We start from the raw sequence: 19633 nt of genomic DNA, 5'->3' as shown, positions 1-19633 counted from the left end.
AGACTATCCTAAGAGGCATTTCTGAATATTCTTTCTGTTTTTAACATCCTATCCAGTTGAATGTCACCTTTATACAGGGATGTTTTACACCATAATACTAATGTTCACTGGTGTTAGCCCATTCAGTGCCTCTGTTACAAATGAGCCATTGCTATGGGACAAATGCTGGATTTTATGCTTCATTAGAAGATCTGAAGGCATCTGATACTAACACTTCAACCTTTTAAACTTTCCATGTATAAAATGTGCACTACATAGATCATAGCAGGGTATTTTTTTAGCTTAAGCATCCAGTGAGTAACATCAGACAGAACAGACTTTGACATAAGATTCAAAAGGTCGACATACCTCAGGAATATTAAAATAAAGATAAATAATTAATGATTGTACAGCTGGTGGTATAGCTTTAAATACATGGAGGGTATTCAACAAAATGAGCATCCACAACATAGGAAATAACCACATTTGTCAATCAAATCAGGAACAATTGGCTTGGTTTTTAGAAAAATGGCTGAACTATATAGCTTCCTGTTGTCCTGAATAGCTTCAGGATAAGATAACTTCCTTTTTATGTAAACACCTCTGGTAGATACTTTTTGAATGGCTTGCATACATGTTTTTATACATAAGTGAATGAGACATGGTGAGATAAAGTCAAATAAGCCATATGTTGAACTGAACCTGCCCTTCACATTCAGACAACACGTCACAAGTTTTATTTTAGCTAAATTTTATTCTTCACAACATCCACCAGGCCCTGGAGCTAGAAGCAAGACCAATCAGCAGACTATGCCCAGCGTTTAGATAATGATGTGACTCATCGCAGCTAGAAAACTCACAGAGCCTGTGAACAACTATTAGGTGTTATAAAAATCAAATGGATCATGATTGTGCAACTGCACGACCCATTTTTGACTCCAAATTATTCAGAAGTAGTTTAGGACATATTTCCCCAACGTTTCTAGAACAGATGCCTTATTATTACTGTTTGAAACCCAGAGCCAAACTCCAGAGGAAGCCAATAGTGTCTTTCATCAATCAGACAAGGAAGAGGTCTGTACATGTTTGAGTGAAGAAGTCTAATTTTCAAAGTTGTTTTTGTTCTATTCTAATGACCATTGAGGTTTGCCAAAAGAGGGGGAGTGAAGTGGAAATTAAAACAAAGCCAAGTGTGTCGTTTAAAGAGATAGACAGAGTGAAGCAAAGCCACTTAGTGCCAGTGTTTGGAGGACCTTTAGCCCCATCAGAAGTGAAGTTTGTTCTGTGTACGAATGCACCAAAAGCATACATTACAAAGGGATGAAAAGCACCTGACAATTAGCTAATTGAAAATGATCACAGGCTGCTAAAAGACAAAGTGAGCCTTTTATTGGCCTTTTGAAGCTTGCTTCAAATGCAGACACACATGAATGCACATGCTCAGCTCACTTGTGTTGCTTCTTTAGGAGATACCGGAGCTGACTGTGAGTCTTCAGTTTTTAATTAGGCTCTGGACAGGGCCTTTGATCTGACCTCTCTAATGTTCCCTTCTTGTTAATCAGTGTGATCCTACAAGCCTCTCACTAGTCTCACTGCGGATGTTAGCAGCGGTTCATTCCTGACAGTGTGCCCTTTCTTTTGCTCTGCCAGGTGAAGTGTGACCAGTACTGGCCGTCACGAGGAACAGAGACCTACGGGATGATCCAGGTCACCATGCTAGACACCGTCGAGCTGGCCACTTACAGCGTCCGAACTTTCGCCCTCTACAAGGTACAGTGCTGCTGTTTTCATTTGCAGTTAACCATGCTGGGAGACGTGCTCACAAAGGACATGTTCCCAGCAGGTAATTACAGGTCATCATTACTTGGGTCACAATTTGGAAAGTAATTTCTTATTTTCCTGAAGTCAGATAAAGGCTGTTTCTACAGGAATCTTTCTTTTTCAGAGCTGTAATTGGTTTTTAACATCCAGTATTTGTCTCTTGTTCTCTAACAGGCAGTAAAAGATTTCAGTTTCTCACTTTGATTCATGTACTTCTGTGGCATGATGATGTGTTTGATGTTCCGTCCTTTATTTCTCCTCTTACAGCACTTTTTCCATTACTTGCTAATAATTTCATTATTATATTTTCTAATTAAATGCAAGTCTCCAGCTTACTTGGTTTCAATCAGGAAGAATGATAAAGCTAAAACTGTTTTCAAGTTCAGTTTCAGTATTGCACACGTTATCTACACCTTCAGCTGCAGAATGATCACAGTCGTGAAAGTAGAGCACATTATGTGCTGCTATTAAAGCTAGTCAACTCCAGACCTTTGCTTAAAATAGCAGAGATTTTGACAAGTATATCACTGATGCTTTGCAAGCTTAACTATAGAATATCAGCTCCCTTTCATCAACGACGTGACCTTATACTGTTCAAAACATTTCTGCCAGCCTGACAAGTTTCCCTTTAGAAAGCTGACGATTAAAATTCACCGTGTCAGTGTATTCAATTGAGCTAACACCTTTGTTCTTCCCTCACCTTGATGACCCACCAGAATGGCTCCAGCGAGAAAAGAGAGGTGAGACAGTTCCAGTTCATGGCCTGGCCGGACCATGGCGTGCCAGAGTATCCCACCCCCATCCTGGCCTTCTTACGGCGGGTAAAGGCCTGCAACCCTCCCGATGCAGGACCCATGGTGGTGCACTGCAGGTAGGAACAAGCTCAGTTTATGTGTTTACAGCAGATTTTCGACATCACATTGTGTTTATGGCACGTTTCCTCCTTGAATAAAAGGACTGGTAAGACAGTGGTGTTCTCTTTTATCTGTTCATTAGAGCCAGTACTCTGTAAAGGACAATGTTTGTACCAACCATATGCTGCAGACAGTCTAAATCCTCTCAGGATGCTTCTGCAAATACAAACTTCATGAACAGTCTGCTGCAACAGTTTTTTTTATGGTTCTGTTATTATGCTAGGAAGAGTCAATCGACTTACCTGAAAGGTACATATTATCCTGTTTTCAGCTGCCAAGCTTTGAAAGAGAACATAATCCCATTCTTAATGCACTTTATGCACTCATTCTTTATTTCTATGCCATTTTTACCACATTCCAGTGCTGGAACCCCTCTGAAACCCACAATTATAAGCATTATCAATAAATATGCAGTTTTTTTAATGATTGTTTACTTTATTAAATGCCAGAGTTGTTGTAAACCAGCATTTTTAACAAGAAATGTTTGATATTTGCTTGAAAAATCACTGAAAAGATTCATTATCAACATATGTAGCCACTTATTATCCCATCTATTAATGATTGATGTGTGCAGCTCTGGTACAATTAGACTTCCATAAAGACTGATTTAATGTATGACTGCAGAGCATAAACAGACAAAGTTGGAAAAGGTCTCATAAAAAGAACTTATTTGTATGAGTTGTACCTTTACTCCGACTCATTATATATATACTCAGTACTGCTGTAATTGAATTGTTAAGAATTTTTTGGATGTTTCCAACATGCTAGTACTCACAGATGATGTTGTTATTCAGAGTAAACAGAGATGTGGCATGTTTTTCAGAGAAATATGAAGTTATTTACTCTTTTCTCTCTCCATCTCTCTCCATCAGCGCTGGCGTGGGCAGGACCGGCTGCTTTATTGTGATCGATGCCATGCTGGAGCGCATGAAGCACGAGAAGTCTGTAGACATCTACGGTCACGTGACGTGCATGCGCGCCCAGAGGAACTACATGGTCCAGACCGAGGACCAGTACATCTTCATCCACGAAGCCCTGCTAGAGGCAGCCACCTGCGGCAACACTGAGGTGCCGGCTCGTAACCTGTACGCCCACATCCAGAAGCTCACCCAGCCCCCGCCTGGCGAGACAGTTACTGCCATGGAGCTGGAGTTCAAGGTGAGTAAGAAGCACACACCTCAGACAAGAATGGCTTTAGGCTCTTTTTGATGACTTAGACTGGGTAATGCAGTAACTTCTTATTTTTAACAGAGCTGATTTGTACAGGATGTAATGAAGTATTTCATTTTACAAAACATTGCCTTTCTTTGCTCTCATTGTTCAGGTACGCTCATGTTCTCTGGGGTGACATTGTTTACCTTACAGGTAGATATGTTTGGTTTAGTTATCCTGGACAATGAAATTACCCTAGTGAGGATGTTGGTTCAGTTCAGTCAGAAGACCGGGCGCTGTGCAGAGGAGAACATGTCATTCCTGGCTCTGGCCCTTTGACTCACGTCTACCCCTACTCTCTCCTCTTATCTCTTACAATAAAGGAAAAAAGGCCACAGCATAATCTTAAAAGCGATCTCAGTAGAGGGAATGATAAAATCAATGCCAATATCAATGACATTTTTCTTTTTCATTATTTGACATCAGAAACAGCAAACATACAGCAGTAATAAAAATGTGAAAAGTACCTCAGTCTGTCATTTTTTGACTTGAACCACATAAATTTAAACATTTAAGAAGAGAGTTTTCTTAAATATAAATGACACTTAAAATATCTTTGTTATGGTCTATTAAATATTAAATGATGAGTTTGAATTTCTAGAAATCTGATAACACTCTGGGCTAAAAGCAATGGTAAGTTAGGCTCACAGTCCTTGATGGGTTGCAAAAAAAGTGAAATCCCAGAAATATTGCCTTATTTGGTGTTTTACTGGTTTTAATCACCAGATCCAGTTACGTTAAAGCAAAGATTGATGCAAATGACAGGCAGCCAGTGCTATCCACTAAATAATTGGTTACTTTTTTATTTTCTAAGCTGTTTTGGGGCAGTTTTTGACATTATTTGATAGGGCAGGAGAAAAGACAGGGCAGGAAATGCAGAGAAATGAGAGTTGGGGATGTGTGTAGGCCTGTGGTTCTTAACTGCTCTTGTCTCAGGTCCACCACTACCTCCTCAATCAACTTAAATTTCTAAAATTTCTGAAAAATGTTGACATTTGGACCTCAAAAGGATCAAAATATATGACCAAACAAAGAGAAAAGACGAAGCAGACATCTTTAAAGCACATCATTGTAGATGCCCTGCAATAGTTGCAAATGCATCCATACATTTTACTTTGTACATATTTGGTTGTTTTCTCAAGACCTTGAGGCATTAGCCTGATGTCTTATATATGTATGTATTTGCCTATTTATTTATTTGTTTATTCGTGTTTGCACATGAGATATCACAATTGATATAAGCATAACTTTCACAAGGAAAGTACATAAGTGAGTTTTTTCAGGAGAGGTAAGAAAACCCGAGGCAGGCTTTTAATAAAACCTCACCATGTCATGTATTGATCCCTGCAATACAAGGAACGTCTAACACTATATAAAAACATGTGAAAGCAGCTATCATGTAAAAGCAGCTTTCTTATTCCAAGAAAATTAGAGATAAACTAGTCAAGATCTCAGGAAAACAAGCCAAAATGGCTTGCTATTACAGCAAATCAAGGTGAATTAAAATAAGGCTGCCATATATCCCCAAAGACTGTTTGCAGTTCTTTCTTACAATTCACTGATAACCGCTTCACAACCTACTTTTGGGTCTTGACTCACCAGTCAAGAACCACTGCTTTAGGCAACTGTCTAGAGTCAGATTTGAAGCCAAGAAAGCATCAAGGGCTGTAGCCTCTGAGCTTAACCTGCAGGAAAACCCATTTTAAACATTATGCTGCTGTATCCAGTGTTTGATTTTCCATTCATAGATCAATCTCAAAAACTCTTTAATTGAAAACAGTCAAGATATAAAAAAGATTCTAAAGTTTAATTGATGAACTCTCATGTTTTACATAACTTTTGTCATATTTTTCAAACTGGCAGCATCAAACTGTGTATCTGGAAAGATGTGGGTATTGCTCATTTAGAAAAGCATGGTCTTCGCCCAGCCCTAATTCTGCATGTTTTCTGGTTCCAGTTTGATTTGTGAGCACCAGATTGTCAATTGGGCATCAGGCTGCAGTTGGATCCCTGACCTTCTCTCCACAGTGTCACTATTTCCCGGCTGATTTAATTAATTCACCAAATCATTAATCCACCAAATAAACCAATGCACGGTAATTCATCTAGGTGACATTGTGCTGAGACATTCCAGCAGCTACAGTAGCATCACATGCTACGGGCACAAATGAACCAGAACAAACACAGGAACACAAACTCACCAACACACCATGACCGTCACTTTCACGCACACACAGCTGGTGTTCAAGGTGACTCGCAATCACACGCACACCTTCTGTCAATAGCCATCAACTGTGATGTTATTACACACTTTCCTCCCAGCGCGGCTCTGCCATTAGCCCTCTTATGACCATGATCCATTCTGTTTGAAGTGATAATAGCATCTCCACTCCTGCCAACCACAGAGAATGAAAGAGTGAGAGAATGATTGCGGCGTATGTGGGGGCCACAGCCCTGGTGCCCACACAGTCTGAGCACACGCACACAAATTATCCTGGAGTACTATGACTGTCCACACTCACTCCTGTTCTGTCCATCTGTGCTCTGTCCACTGCCAGCATCGCGCTCGTCACGCCTACAGTCCTCTAAGCCCTGGGACTCTATGACGGACAAGTCCTCTGGCGTTAGCTCCACCTAGCAGCAGAATTTCTTATTTATCCTGACAGGAAACGTAACGTCTAAATAGAGATTGTCAAGTCATTGTCAGATGCTTTCTTGTTTGTTTACTTCAGGTCACAGGTCACTAATTTTTTTTCTCCACATCTCTCTCCCTGTCTGCTTTCTTCACACCTTTCATTAAACAGAGACTGGCAAACTCCAAAGCCCACACGTCACGCTTCATCAGCGCCAACTTGCCCTGCAACAAGTTCAAGAACCGCCTGGTCAACATCATGCCTTTCGAGTCCACCCGCGTCTGCCTGCAGCCCATCCGTGGCGTCGAGGGCTCTGACTACATCAACGCCAGCTGCATTGACGGCTACAGGTCAGCTAAGGCTTCAACTTTGAGATCTGAGCTGAATATAATGACTGTGATGTTTCAGTTCAGTGACGTTTAGCTTTCAGGAACGAGACACAAGTCCGTCTTACAATAGTTCACATTTTTAAATCCCTCTGCTCCATCCTTTCTCTGAATTCTTTCCTTCTAGGGATGCAAATCTTACTAAAAGACAGATTTATGATTTGTGCATAAATTAAACTGATGGGGCTGCTTTCTCACATCCATATGTTTTTTTTTGTAATTATGTTAATTTCATTCAGCATTAAAAATAGCCTACAAATATATACAGTTCATTAAAAGACTGTTTGCAGCATCCATATGTGGCGTGGACTCAAATTGAACTACAGTGTGTCCATGTAAATGAAGCTACACATCTGCCAGTGAAACGCTGGGGCTCATTAAATTGTTTTTGTTGCTTTTGGACAGAAATTAGCTCTTTAGCACAATGAGATGAGATAAAAGAATATACCAGAATTTTATTTAAAGGTTATTTTGTGGTGATGACACCAAACTGCATGTAGGAAGAGGACATTTTTGGTGTGAAGGGTGAAGCTTTGACCTGCTTTTTTTTGTAACAGCCAGCAGGGGGAGACTTCATTAGTTAAAAAAGAGCTGGTCCTATTATGTAGGGGAAAATGACCAGACTTATCATTTTTTAAAGTGTTTTTAATACATAGTCTTTGTTGTGAGGTTATGGTCTAAATCAGCAATAGCAAGATTTCTTGTTGTTAACAGAGTATGTTGGATAATAGATGGAGCTGGATATGAGGGAGAGTGGAGAATCAACAGGTTGTCCACATGTAGGACCATAGCCTCTGTTCATTGGGTGTGACCTAATTTTTGGGCTTTCTGTGCAAATTTTTATTTAATGTGGCATGATGTTTACATAATGAATATTAATTATAATGTGATTTATTTAAAATGCACCCTTCAAAACCAAAGTTGCAAGGTGTAGCACATGCAGACATTAAAAAGCAATGGATAAAGACTAAGCAGGCAGACTAAGACAGTTTTAGGGGATTCTTAGTAGAGATGTAATAGAGATGTATTAAAATATCACAGTGCAATGATACCTGAGTAACAGGTCTACGGGACGGTATTTATTGCTGTATCAACAAATGAAGACTTGGAAAAAACATGACCTCAGCATTCAATAAAAAACAAATGTACTTTGAATATTACAGTATGTGCAAAAAAGTGCCGTAAGATTGCATTTAGCTTGAAATACATACTTTTACTTCAGCTCCAATCCTCTATAACTGTTGTCGTCCATCACTAAAAATAGCTGTAAGTCTTTGGTAGAGTATTAGGCAGGACAACCAGGCCTACATTTTCTTTGTATCTTCAGTCTTTAAACTTGAAGCTATGTTCTAAGGACTGAAGCTTGCTTCTTTTTTTCATCCCTAGGCTTTACCGTGTGTTTTAAACACTTAAGTTTTTGGTTTAAAATAGACATTGCTGGTTTTGGGCATTAACCTCCTATCTCTATTGCTCTTTATGTAATTTTTTCATAAATCAGTTCTGTTGGTCACCGTTTATATCTGTCAGTGTTTTTTTGTTTGTTTGTTTGTTTGTTTGTTTGTTTTTTATTTCAAACCAATTAAAGGCTACAGGAAACTCCCACACAATGTCCAACTTGCATAAAAGGGATATTTAATTTCCTTTGATTTGTTTGTTGGATACGCTTCCCTCCAATTAGTCCATTAGTGGGAGGTTTTGGCCCGATGGTAGCAATATTCAGATAGCAAAAATCAAATATTGTGCATCCCTAATTTCTATTTTTGCTGTGCCAATGAGTACATTTTGTTGTCTTGAGATTTTGATTAATTATCACATTGTTTGGGGGTAACAAAGCTGGTTTTCCCATGTTAATGTATGAAATTACTGAGATCTTTAAAAATACAAAGTTTACTTGTTATCACAAAAGGTATGCATGCACGTCTGTAGAGAGGTGCTTTTAAAACGTGTTTGATGTACTGTCTCTGCTCAACTTAAAGCTAAAAAAATTGAGTGGTTAATTTAAGTAATGGAGGGCCCTGAGACTCCACCAGCTGAGAACCAGTGTTTTAGGGTTTAGTAACCTATGATTGAAAACTCATTCAGATCAGAGATATAACAACACTCATAACCCAGTGTTGAAATAAGGTCACTTATGGCTCCAACATAACAGGATGGAGATGGCTGAAACACCAAACATAAGGCTTCTAAAAGGGGGTCAACATACGGCAGCCAGGCCTGCATCTTTCGTAACGTATTCATATCCATCTGGTGATGACACAGAAGGACCTGCATCCCTTTTTCTCAATGAAATCCTTCAGCTTTAGGTAGAGGCACTGAGTTTTTCCAGATAACATATACACAATGTACAGCAACAACCAACTAGCCAGAGTACACCAACTGTTACAGTTTGACTAGTCTGAAGGCAAAAAGTAAAGATGGCTGCTGTATGTCTGGGAGATCATTTAGGATATGCTAATGTTTATGAGTCATAAACTTTTACTGCACATAGATTTAGCCTGCGAAGAATTTAGGCTTATGTAAACTTTTCCAGTTACTTTCCGTCTCCCACGTGCTTTCCAAGAGTGAATGTAAATCTTAAACCGGATTTTGGAATCTGATTTCTTTTCCTCGTGGGCATTGATTCATTTCAAATCCACTGTCAGTGAGTGTAGAGGCAGCTCAATAAAAATGAAATCACTGTCCAAAATCCTTCCAGGCTGCTCTGAATGTGACAGGTCTGCAGTTGTTTTCTGGCAGCAGTGATTGTCCCAGGTGTGAGAAATACTGTAGATACCCACAGCGGACGAGATAAAAATGTATGGGAGGGGAATGAAGATGAGTCCACAGTGGGCAGTATCCAGTAGCAGGAATAACTGGCGGCTCTGTCACTCGCTGAGCCACTACAGCTTTCATATAGAAGCTGCTGCATGTCCTCGTGTTCACTGTGAGTCCAAATTGCTTCCTGGAGGGAGGAGGATGAAAAGGCAGCTCTGTGTTTTATATCTTTATAAGTATGGGAGGAGACAGACAGAATGGACTCTTCTGTGGTTGAAGTGCTCAGGGAGGGGATGGAATTAGCCGGTTTGAAATGCCACTCAGTCCATACGGAGTTCTGCTTCATACTACACCATGCCAGAGACAACACCTCCACTGCCCCCCCATTGCCCTCCTCCTTCTCCAGCCTTGTTGTTAATGAGACGATGCTCTGCAGAGGCCGACCCTCCATTGTTGTTGTGCAAATAGCATAATTGCAGCGAGAGCATTGTAATGAAGTGTGTTTTCCTCACCCTTCCCTCCCCTTTTTTTAATTCTCTCCTCCATGTTCTCTGCTTTTCTTTCTCCTTCTTAATTTTTACCTCATTCTATCTTTGTCTCTCTCTGGTCCTCCTCCTTAATCTCACCTCTCTCTCCACCGTCTTTCCTCCCACCCTCTGCTCTCTCTCACCATCTTAATTTTCCATCCAAACATCACGGCAGAGACAGACATATCCGGGTGGGGACCTGTTGTGTGCACCAGTGGCACTGTGTGATTAAGCCGCTTTTAAAGCCCGAGCATAAATAAAAACTAAACAGGGGCCTCCAGTGCCCTTCACCCCTGCGTCTTCAAGAAAAGCCAATAATATGCTAAGCTAATGAGAGGCGAACCATTGATTCAAGCTATGCTATCAGGGGCAAGAGCCCTGGATATGCTCCGATGCAGGCTGGAGTTTTAGCATTGTAATGAGGCTGAAATGAAACACTATGTCCTCAAGCACTGCAGTCATGTGGGATGATGCGCAGAGTGCTTTGTGCTGTTTGGCAGCGCGCTCATGAGGACAGTGTGTGCACAGAAGTCAGTATTGTGTGATACGCTTAGAATTGTTTTTGTTTTGGCTAGGGGCTGTATTATGGGGAGGTTAGAGGGGTCCACCCTATCAATTAGAAATTTAGCATTCATACCCTGTTCAGCCTCCCCTCCTTTTCCTTCCTTACTTCCTCCTCTGCTCTTACATTTCCCCCTTTTCTCCATCTCGTCTCCTTCCCTGTTTTATTCTCAGCTCTTCCTCACGTCTCACTCTCTGCTCCTCAGCAGTCACTCCTACTTTACTCTAGGGCTGGGCCAAAATAAGATTTTGATTTCTTTTAGCTGAATGGTGATGCACAATATCTATCTCTATATTATTCTCTTAAAAGAAATAAGAAATGGTCGTCACAATGTCAGAATTAAAAAGTTTGATTTGACTCTAGTAATAATCAAAGAATATTGAAACCTGTTTGATACCACAGCAACAAAAATAAAAATCCAAGACACCCTACATTGGCCAATTTTTGTTTCCTAAGATCCAAATTTGCTGACAAACTCCTACCGGGGCAGAAAGGAACTAATTGCATTAACTGAAATTACTGTAGTTGAGAAATTCTTGTGTAGTGTGGCCCATGGCCCCTAGGGGGGACCTCAAGATATGACAGGAGATCCATGGCAAGACTGAATATAGTCAACATAGGATGTTTAATCTTGCTACAAAAAGCACAGCAAAATCTTGAGCATGCCAAGCTAACTATGAATCTACACCAGACATCACAATTACAAAACAAAGACAAGAAAATTTGCTGAGTTTACCTGTAGTACTAGGATATGAAGTGAGCCAGAGTCTTCCTTTTGCCACAAAGACAGGTTTTTCTGCTGTTGCCCTAATTGGGCAAATTACAGGGGCTCAAAAAATTTTCATCTTTCAAAGACAGGGGCTGACACAAAACATTTTGGGAACCATTGTCTTAGATAATACGGGCAAGTATCTGAAATAAAAAAAATAAAAACACATTCTGCTATAGTGCAAAAAAATAAACTAACTGCAGTTCAGACCTTTAACTGTAGCCCCTAGAGCAGACTTTAAAGTTTAAGGAATTTGGATGAAAAAAGAAAACTTCAGCTCAGGTACAAACTTATCCTCGTTCATACTTCTTTACTTACTAGTGTTATGCTTGTAATACTGTGCATCCCTATTATTTTGATGATCAATGGTATCAAACAGTATGAAAACTTGATGATCTCCAGCCATGTTTTTAACCAAAGAGAGATAATACAGTCTAAGTTGCAGTTGTTAGCATGTAGAGATAACTGAGTGGAGCTTACGAGGAGCGACAGTTCCAGCAACTTTTCCATGCTGCCAAAGTATTTGTACAGTTCAGACAGTGTGTAGGAGTTGTCTGCTATTTTTGATCGTTAAAATGATAAATTACCTAATAATGGCTGTCTAGGACTTTTATTTTTGTTGCCATAGTAACAACTGGCTTCAGTATCATTTAATTTTCTTATTCCAATTAATGATGAACTAAACATATTAGATAGATCATCTTGTGATCAATAAGCATTTTACTGTTAGTAGTTCTTAATGTAAGCATTATTTTTACTGAGCTTTAGGAGGGAAAACTATGCTTCATCTTTAATAAACATTAACTGCATCATTAAAAATAACACTGTTCAACTGTATATTTCCCACCCCTAACTCCTCGTCTTAATTTTTTACTCTCCTCTCCCTCCATCTCTCTCTCTCCTCTTCAACAGTCACTCTGACTTCACACTCTGATGTCCAGCTGGAGAAAGCACTGCTCTTTCTTTTCATCTCCTCCCATTCCCCTCTCAACGTCTCCCTCTACTTTGCACATCCTCTTTCTTTACCTTGCATCTCTCTTTGCCCCTATTCTCATCTTTTTAATTTGATTCTGTACTCGGTTGCCCCCCCCCCCTCATATGCCATCTCCTCTCCTCTCCACCAATCTGTTGTTTCTTTATTTGTGCTAGCGAGGCCCTGAGCATATTCTAATCTCCCAGTTCCACATTAGTGCCTCGCCTGCAGCCCCTTCATTAGTTGTTCAGCCGTGGCTCAGTGTGTGACCGAGTGTGTAGTAGCGTGTCTGAAAATACATGGGAAACTTCAGCAGGCATACATGCGTACACCTGGATGAGAGCTTACATGTGCTGCAGACATGTGAGTGTGGGCTTGCACCATTCTAGGTGCGTTTGTGTTGGTTTCTCTCTCTGTAGATCAGTGCACTGCTGCCACCTGCTGTTTGACAGAAGAACTCCTGAGCTGCACCAAAGTCACGTAGGACAGCAGCACAGCTCTGGCAGCTCAGTGGATGAGCTCATCTTTAGTTTAGGGAGCGTATCGAGTGCTCTCTCTCTTTCTGTGTTGTTACAAAGGGAGGAGAAGAAGCAGAGATTCTTTTCAAACTTTAATAGCTCAGTGATGATGATATTGTAGAGGATTATTTGCTCTGTTTATTAAACGTGGAGGAATTTGACTCGTTGGCATTCTGCTAGAGATATTTGACTAACAGCACAAGGACGACAGGACCTTACTTTCTCCATCATTTTCAGCTGAATGCTTTTAAGCCGCATGCTCTATTGGGTTTTGATTCCCTCTCCTCTAAGTCATGCCACTGTAGATGCATGAGTAACACGGAAAGCTCTTTCCCAGCCTTTGACTTTTATTTGAATAAATTTGTGTCTGAATATATTTGGGCACTTTACAAGACGTCTTATATCATGTCTGCTATTAAATTTTGGGGATTTGGTTGGATAAACAGCTTCTGCTAACTGCTGCACAAAAATATTACTCTGTTATCGTTAAATCCTTGTTGTTGCTTTATATTTCCAGCTTTAAAAACACCATTAAATTTACAATTATGCATAATGTTTCATCTCTCCTTGTCTGTTGTGTTTTCAGACAGCAGAAGGCCTACCTGGCCACGCAGGGCCCACTGGCAGAGACCACCGAGGACTTCTGGAGGATGCTGTGGGAGCACAACTCGACCATCGTGGTCATGCTCACCAAGCTACGGGAGATGGGACGGGTAAAACATAAACAAATATTCTATATCTATGCATGCAGCCCCTATGAGGGTCATTGGACCATTACAGAGAGTGATATGTACACGCTGAGTCGCTGCAGCTGAGCTGCTGAGTCACGCTGCTCAAATATTAATTCACTCCAACCCTAAACAGTTACTTTAGTTGAAAGTTAACTTCCTTATCAACATGGCTGGAATGCATCTGTGCTCAAAGCTGCACGCTTCTCTGCAGGATTTGTCAATAACTGGAAGCACTCCAAGACTACCCATAATTCCCATAGTGCATGAGTGCATCATAATTTATGAAAAAGTGGAACTTTTTTGGACAACTTAGCTAAAGAGTGAGTTTACAGATTTCAGTTTAAAACAGTTTGAAAGTCGATAAAGTTTAGTTTAAAAATTTTAGCAGCAACCTTGCAGAAATCAGGAATTTTGGGGGCCGAAGGGTTCCAAAAAAACATATCCCCAGATTGTGAAATCAACACCACTCTCTTTCTCTCGCCAGGAGAAGTTTGCTGAGTTTAGCAAAAAAGCCCCAACATTTGGATGCTTTTTTGAGCTAATACGAACAGATGCTGACTGCAGCTTCATATTTTAGGAACAGATATGATCGTCTCATTTCAGTCTAAGCTAGGAAGCAGATAAAATGTATCTCAAAAGTCATGAAAATGGAGCATTGATCTATAAGGCGGCTTGATTAAATCCATATCTTTGACTGAGGTGTTACTTTTGATCATCAGTGAGTCTGACAGCACTCGACAGCATTTACCGGCCTCTCATCTGTCATCACAGAAACACTCCTGTACATCATCGCTGTAGCTAAGAACACAAACAAATTATGTAAATGTTTAGCTTCCTATGATGAATCAAGCGATATTCCAAACCACAGATTTGTCTCTCCTTGATTTGCTTTTGTAAGAAGAGACCTGCTCATGACTCAAAATGACTAATAACCTCCCAAACCTGTGTTAATAATATCCTGTGGAAGGAAATCATTCATTCAGTGCTTATGTAAAAATGTTTGGAGAAGGATTCCTGAAATATTGGTGCTAAAATGTCGTCTCTCTTCTCTCTGCAGGAGAAGTGCCATCAGTACTGGCCAGCAGAGCGTTCAGCCAGGTACCAGTACTTTGTGGTGGATCCGATGGCTGAGTACAACATGCCACAGTACATCCTCAGAGAGTTCAAAGTCACAGATGCCAGGGTATGTTGGATTCACTCTGCATGTGAAAATCAGTGTGTGCACTCTCATATTTGTCTGTTTGGTGTGGGACGGGGGTGAAGATTGATTGGCATGTTACACAAATCCAACCACCCAGCCCAAATCCGTGTTAATTTTAGGTTTCCAGACAAATGCAGAAGAGTCACGCTAAGTGTTAAGAATTAGACCAACTGTGATTTCAAGGTAGAGATGATCAGAACACATCCCATGTTATTTCTCCTGACAGGCTGACATCAAGTGAATGCACCATCAAACATGTTTACCTGCATTCAGCAGCTGTATGCTTGCTCTATGGATTGTATGTGTACGACGATGCATGTGTGTATGATTCTAGATGACTGTGGAAACACATGAAAAGCATAGCCTTCAATCCCCAAAGGCCACTGCTGCAGCTCCCTGTGATGCAGTAGTTTCAATGGGCTATAAATATACTTTACTGTCATCAGAAGGCCCACAGCACAGCAGCACTCTAATCCCACATCCACTCCTCCTCTTCTTATAGAGTGTGTAAATTTAAAGCAACATAGACTGGGATGCACTCAGTTTAAAAAATGAATCAAATATTACTAACGTGCAGACACTACAGGTCTGTCAAATATGTATGCAGTTTATTTTTTGTCTGTCGGAGACATGTTGATTTGTATCCTTCAGGGTCGTCGGCTTCATTCATGTTCATCCCAGGTGTAAATGAGCTGATTAGAGGACTGCAGTGAAAACCAGCAGGTTATGGTACTCATAGACCTCTGTTGACATGCTGTGCCTTTGTGAGAAAAGACAGAAGAAAAAAAGGATGTTTAAGTCTGAAGATGAATGAAAACATCAGAGAAAGCCAAACCATGCTCAGCATATATAAACCACTTGTTAGTATGATTTTGCATCTTCTCTTAATGCAATCCTTTGAAATATAACCAGTCCAGTCCAGCATTATAATTGAGTGTCTCTTATTGGTTGCCAGACACAAATGCAATTGAAACATTGACCACCTATCACCACCACACTTCTACTCAATCAGCACCTCTTGTCTTGACTAAAACTCCTAATTGTTTCCCTTCAGGATGGCCAGTCCAGAACAATCCGCCAATTCCAGTTCAATGACTGGCCCGAGCAGGGAGTGCCAAAAACTGGAGAGGGCTTCATCGACTTCATTGGACAAGTGCACAAAACCAAGGAACAGTTTGGACAGGACGGACCAATCACTGTACACTGCAGGTAAAAAGGAAGTGTTTAATCATGCAAATAAAAATCTGTAGGCCAAGGATGGATGCTTCCATGTATCTCTGTATACACATGCAAATTTGTGATTTTACTGTAAGCAGCTGAGTTCTTAGGAATGTCTTCTGAATTTTCAAACAGGGTACAATCTGTAATCAGCATGTACAAAGTGAAGGAAAGATAGCAGCAGTGATGTAGCCCAGATCTTAGATTTTCTCTGATTTCTGTTATTAATATCCCCTAACAGTACAAACTATGCTACACTGTACTGTGTGGGAAAAAAATCTCTAAAAAGTGTTTTGATTTTATAGAGCCTTCTGTAGCTGTTTTCTCTCATGTAAACCTGAAGATGTCCTGAGTTACTTGTTCACACTTGTCCCTCTCAGCTGGAAGTTTTCCAGCAGTTTGCCGATCAGGCAGTAAAGGGGTGGGGGAGGGAAATATACTAGAGGGCTGGTAGGAAAAAATCAGTTGTTTGCATTCTCATGCATCTTATGCAGTTTACAGATGCAGGTGTAGTGGGTCTAGTTGGGGATGATGTGGGAGGGTGGGTGTATGAGAGCCTTCACTGTACATGTGTGTTTGAAATTGCTGTTTTGTGTTCTGTGTTGGAACCCCTGTAAAATGAGATGGTTCATCTCAAAGGTCTATCCAGAAATAAAATTGAAATTACCTGGTAAAATTGAGTGTATAACATTAGTTCAGACAGGCCACAGACTCAAGCACTGTCATGTAATCAAGATCAGCTGATCTCATGCAAGCCCTCATCAGCTGAAGGCCAGCGGTATTGCTCTCAATTATTGGCTAATAGCACTTGTGCTGCCATATTTGAACTGCTCCCTCTGTAAGCTGGTTTTGCAACCCTTCCTCCACCCCAGCTCCTCCTCTATGCTATATCTGACCTAACCAGTGTCATTCTGTTGTCACTGATGCCCACTCTGCTCTGGGTTTTTGGCTGCTTCTCTCCCTGCCTCAGGCTTTCCTTGTAGGCACAGGAAGAGCAGGAACATTTGCTGTTCCTGCATGATGCTTTCCACATAGGCTTGTGGAAGAGCAGGGGAATCCTGGAACAGTCACACTGTCCAATATAAATAACAGCAATAAGAGCAAATAAAAAATGCTAACAAAGAGAAAAATTATAATCACAAATCATGTTGTCCTGACTGAAATGCAGAATTTTGGGGGGTGTTTAGTGCAGGTGTGGATAGGACTTGGCTAGATGTTACACTGAATATCTAACTTTTTAAGCCTAGTAAACCAGGGGGAATGATGGCAAAAGTATAATAAATGCAAAAAAATTGCTACCCTCAGGCAAGTAATACATTGTTTTTGTTTAATCTTTATGCAGCATAATTTTCTCAACTTTGCAGTCATTTATGAGGATGTGGTTTGGCGTTTCGATTTATTGCTTTATATGTAAAGTGCATTTTAAAACATTTAGACCTGGTGCAACATTATTTACCTTTAAGACCTGATGAGAGAATGCTGTCTTTCTACCTTTAAGACGTGATGCTGCGTCTGTGTCGCTAGTTTTAAGACACTGGACTGATGAATTGCAACTGTGCAGTTTCTCAGAAAACCCTCAGGTTTCAGATGGTTGTTTCCAAACAATACTTTTGGTTTGGTTTTAGAGGGCTTTTTATGGCTGCCCTAGGTCTAAACGGGTAAAGGCAAAAAGTCAAAAAATGTAGTCATGATCATGAATTAAAATCAAATAATAAAAGCTGTATCATTTTATTTGGACAAAGGAAGACCAAGCTATATAGTCTCAGACAGGAACTGTGATAAATAGTCTTGTTTGTGTTCTCCTCAGCGCCGGGGTGGGCAGGACCGGAGTCTTCATTACTCTCAGCATCGTGCTGGAGAGGATGAGGTACGAAGGAGTGGTCGACCTCTTCCAGACAGTGAAGACACTTCGCACCCAGCGGCCCGCCATGGTGCAGACCGAGGTAAGAACAGAGATGATATCTCAAAGTGACAGGATGGTACTCCAAAGTCAACACTGTATTTTATTAAAGGTGTAAAATAAACTCTCAGACTGTTTGACGTACTACTGAAAACTTCTTTAGCTTAGGAGGTAGAGGTGCCTCAACCATCTCTCAGCAGTTATCCAGAATTTCACAGAAGACCAGTGTTGAATTCTGCTCAGAGTACAAGTTAAAAACACCTCAAGCATCTAAAAATAAATTAAAGGATCTATTCAGTTAGTCAACCTTTAATTAAGCATGAGGCATGACTGAGAGGTAATCTTCATATACAGTCGTATCAAGTCATTTACAGACGCCATTAAAATACAATAAACACGTGATTGAACCAGAGGGATAAAAGGGCCACTTAATCAACAAACCTGGAGTAAAGACATAAGTTAAAACAGTTACATTTAAGAGTCAAAACAGGACTGTAAGAAACAGCCTTAAATGTACTAATGCGTTGAGATTACTGATTAAAATTTGGGGTAAAAAAAAATCTAAAGCAGACATAAATAGAGACAAAGGCACTGAGACAATTCAGATGATTTCATAAAAACGTCAGGATTTGAGTAGGGGAGAAAATGCTAGATTAAATAACTGAAATTTCTCTGACACAGACTAAACACTTTAAAATGACGTATTTGGCAAAACTTCTTTGAGTGAAATTTATTATTCAAGTACTGAATAATAAATTTCACAGACTAAACACTTTTAAATGACGTATTTGGCAAAACTTCTCTGAGTGAAATTTATTATTCAAGTACTGAACTTAATAGCAGTCCACATCTTGACCGAGCAGATCTGACCCCTAAAGCCCAGTTTGTTTGTCTAGTGTGAGTGCTCCATTATGCTCTCAAATGTACGCTTCCCTGGCCCTGAAAAAAAGGTGGGCTTCGGCCTGGTACGATTGCTCATGGAAGCACACAAGCACTGATGCCCAACAGGGATGTGATATATAATCAATGAGAGACGTGATCAATTCAAACAATGGTGGAATGTTAGCGAGCTGTGTCTGACCAGAACGACCCCATCAGTCATGTTCTCTATGTTGTTCTCCACTCTGAGACCTTGTAAACAAAGCCATGCATGTGTCATATTTTGACGTGATGTGTGATGTGCTCAGGCCAGGATGGGCCTGGAGCAGTGTGAGAGCTGGCCAGCAGGGGACAGAACGATCACATGTCAGCATCATACAGGCCAACTGGACCTAGTGTTTTATCTGTATTAGAAGTTCTGTACTTGAGTATTTCCATTTATAGTTACCTCTACTTCATACTTTTAGCTTTAAAGCTGTGCCTGTCACATGAAACATCATTAAATTCATGCACTTTCTAGCCTCCCAAAATGCAGCATTGATGCAGTCTGATATCCTAAATGTGCCTCCAGCAGCCTTGAAGTAAATACTAAATATAGCAGCTTGAATCCTTCAAAAGAAAGTCTTGATAGAGACCACAGAAAGATCCACAGAGGA

At 40.4% G+C, this 19633-nt stretch overlaps 1 protein-coding gene across 12 annotated transcripts in view; it reads left to right on the top strand.

Moving 5' to 3' along the window:
- LOC121519743 (receptor-type tyrosine-protein phosphatase F) overlaps positions 1-19633 on the top strand; it is a 272460-nt gene that overhangs the window by 250402 nt on the left and 2425 nt on the right. For all 12 annotated transcript variants that reach the window (XM_041802600.1, XM_041802610.1, XM_041802607.1 and 9 more), the window contains 8 exons: positions 1630-1749; positions 2517-2671; positions 3587-3872; positions 6731-6909; positions 13635-13761; positions 14837-14962; positions 16035-16189; positions 18006-18141. In XM_041802600.1, the coding sequence (XP_041658534.1) occupies positions 1630-1749; positions 2517-2671; positions 3587-3872; positions 6731-6909; positions 13635-13761; positions 14837-14962; positions 16035-16189; positions 18006-18141 (1284 nt within the window). The remainder of the gene's footprint in view (positions 1-1629; positions 1750-2516; positions 2672-3586; positions 3873-6730; positions 6910-13634; positions 13762-14836; positions 14963-16034; positions 16190-18005; positions 18142-19633) is intronic.

The sequence above is a fragment of the Cheilinus undulatus genome, linkage group 13 (genome assembly GCF_018320785.1).
Source record: "Cheilinus undulatus linkage group 13, ASM1832078v1, whole genome shotgun sequence".
NCBI lineage: Eukaryota > Metazoa > Chordata > Actinopteri > Labriformes > Labridae > Cheilinus > Cheilinus undulatus.
The sequence above is the reverse complement of the archived record's forward strand: the minus strand, read 5'-3'. Positions and strand labels throughout refer to the sequence as shown.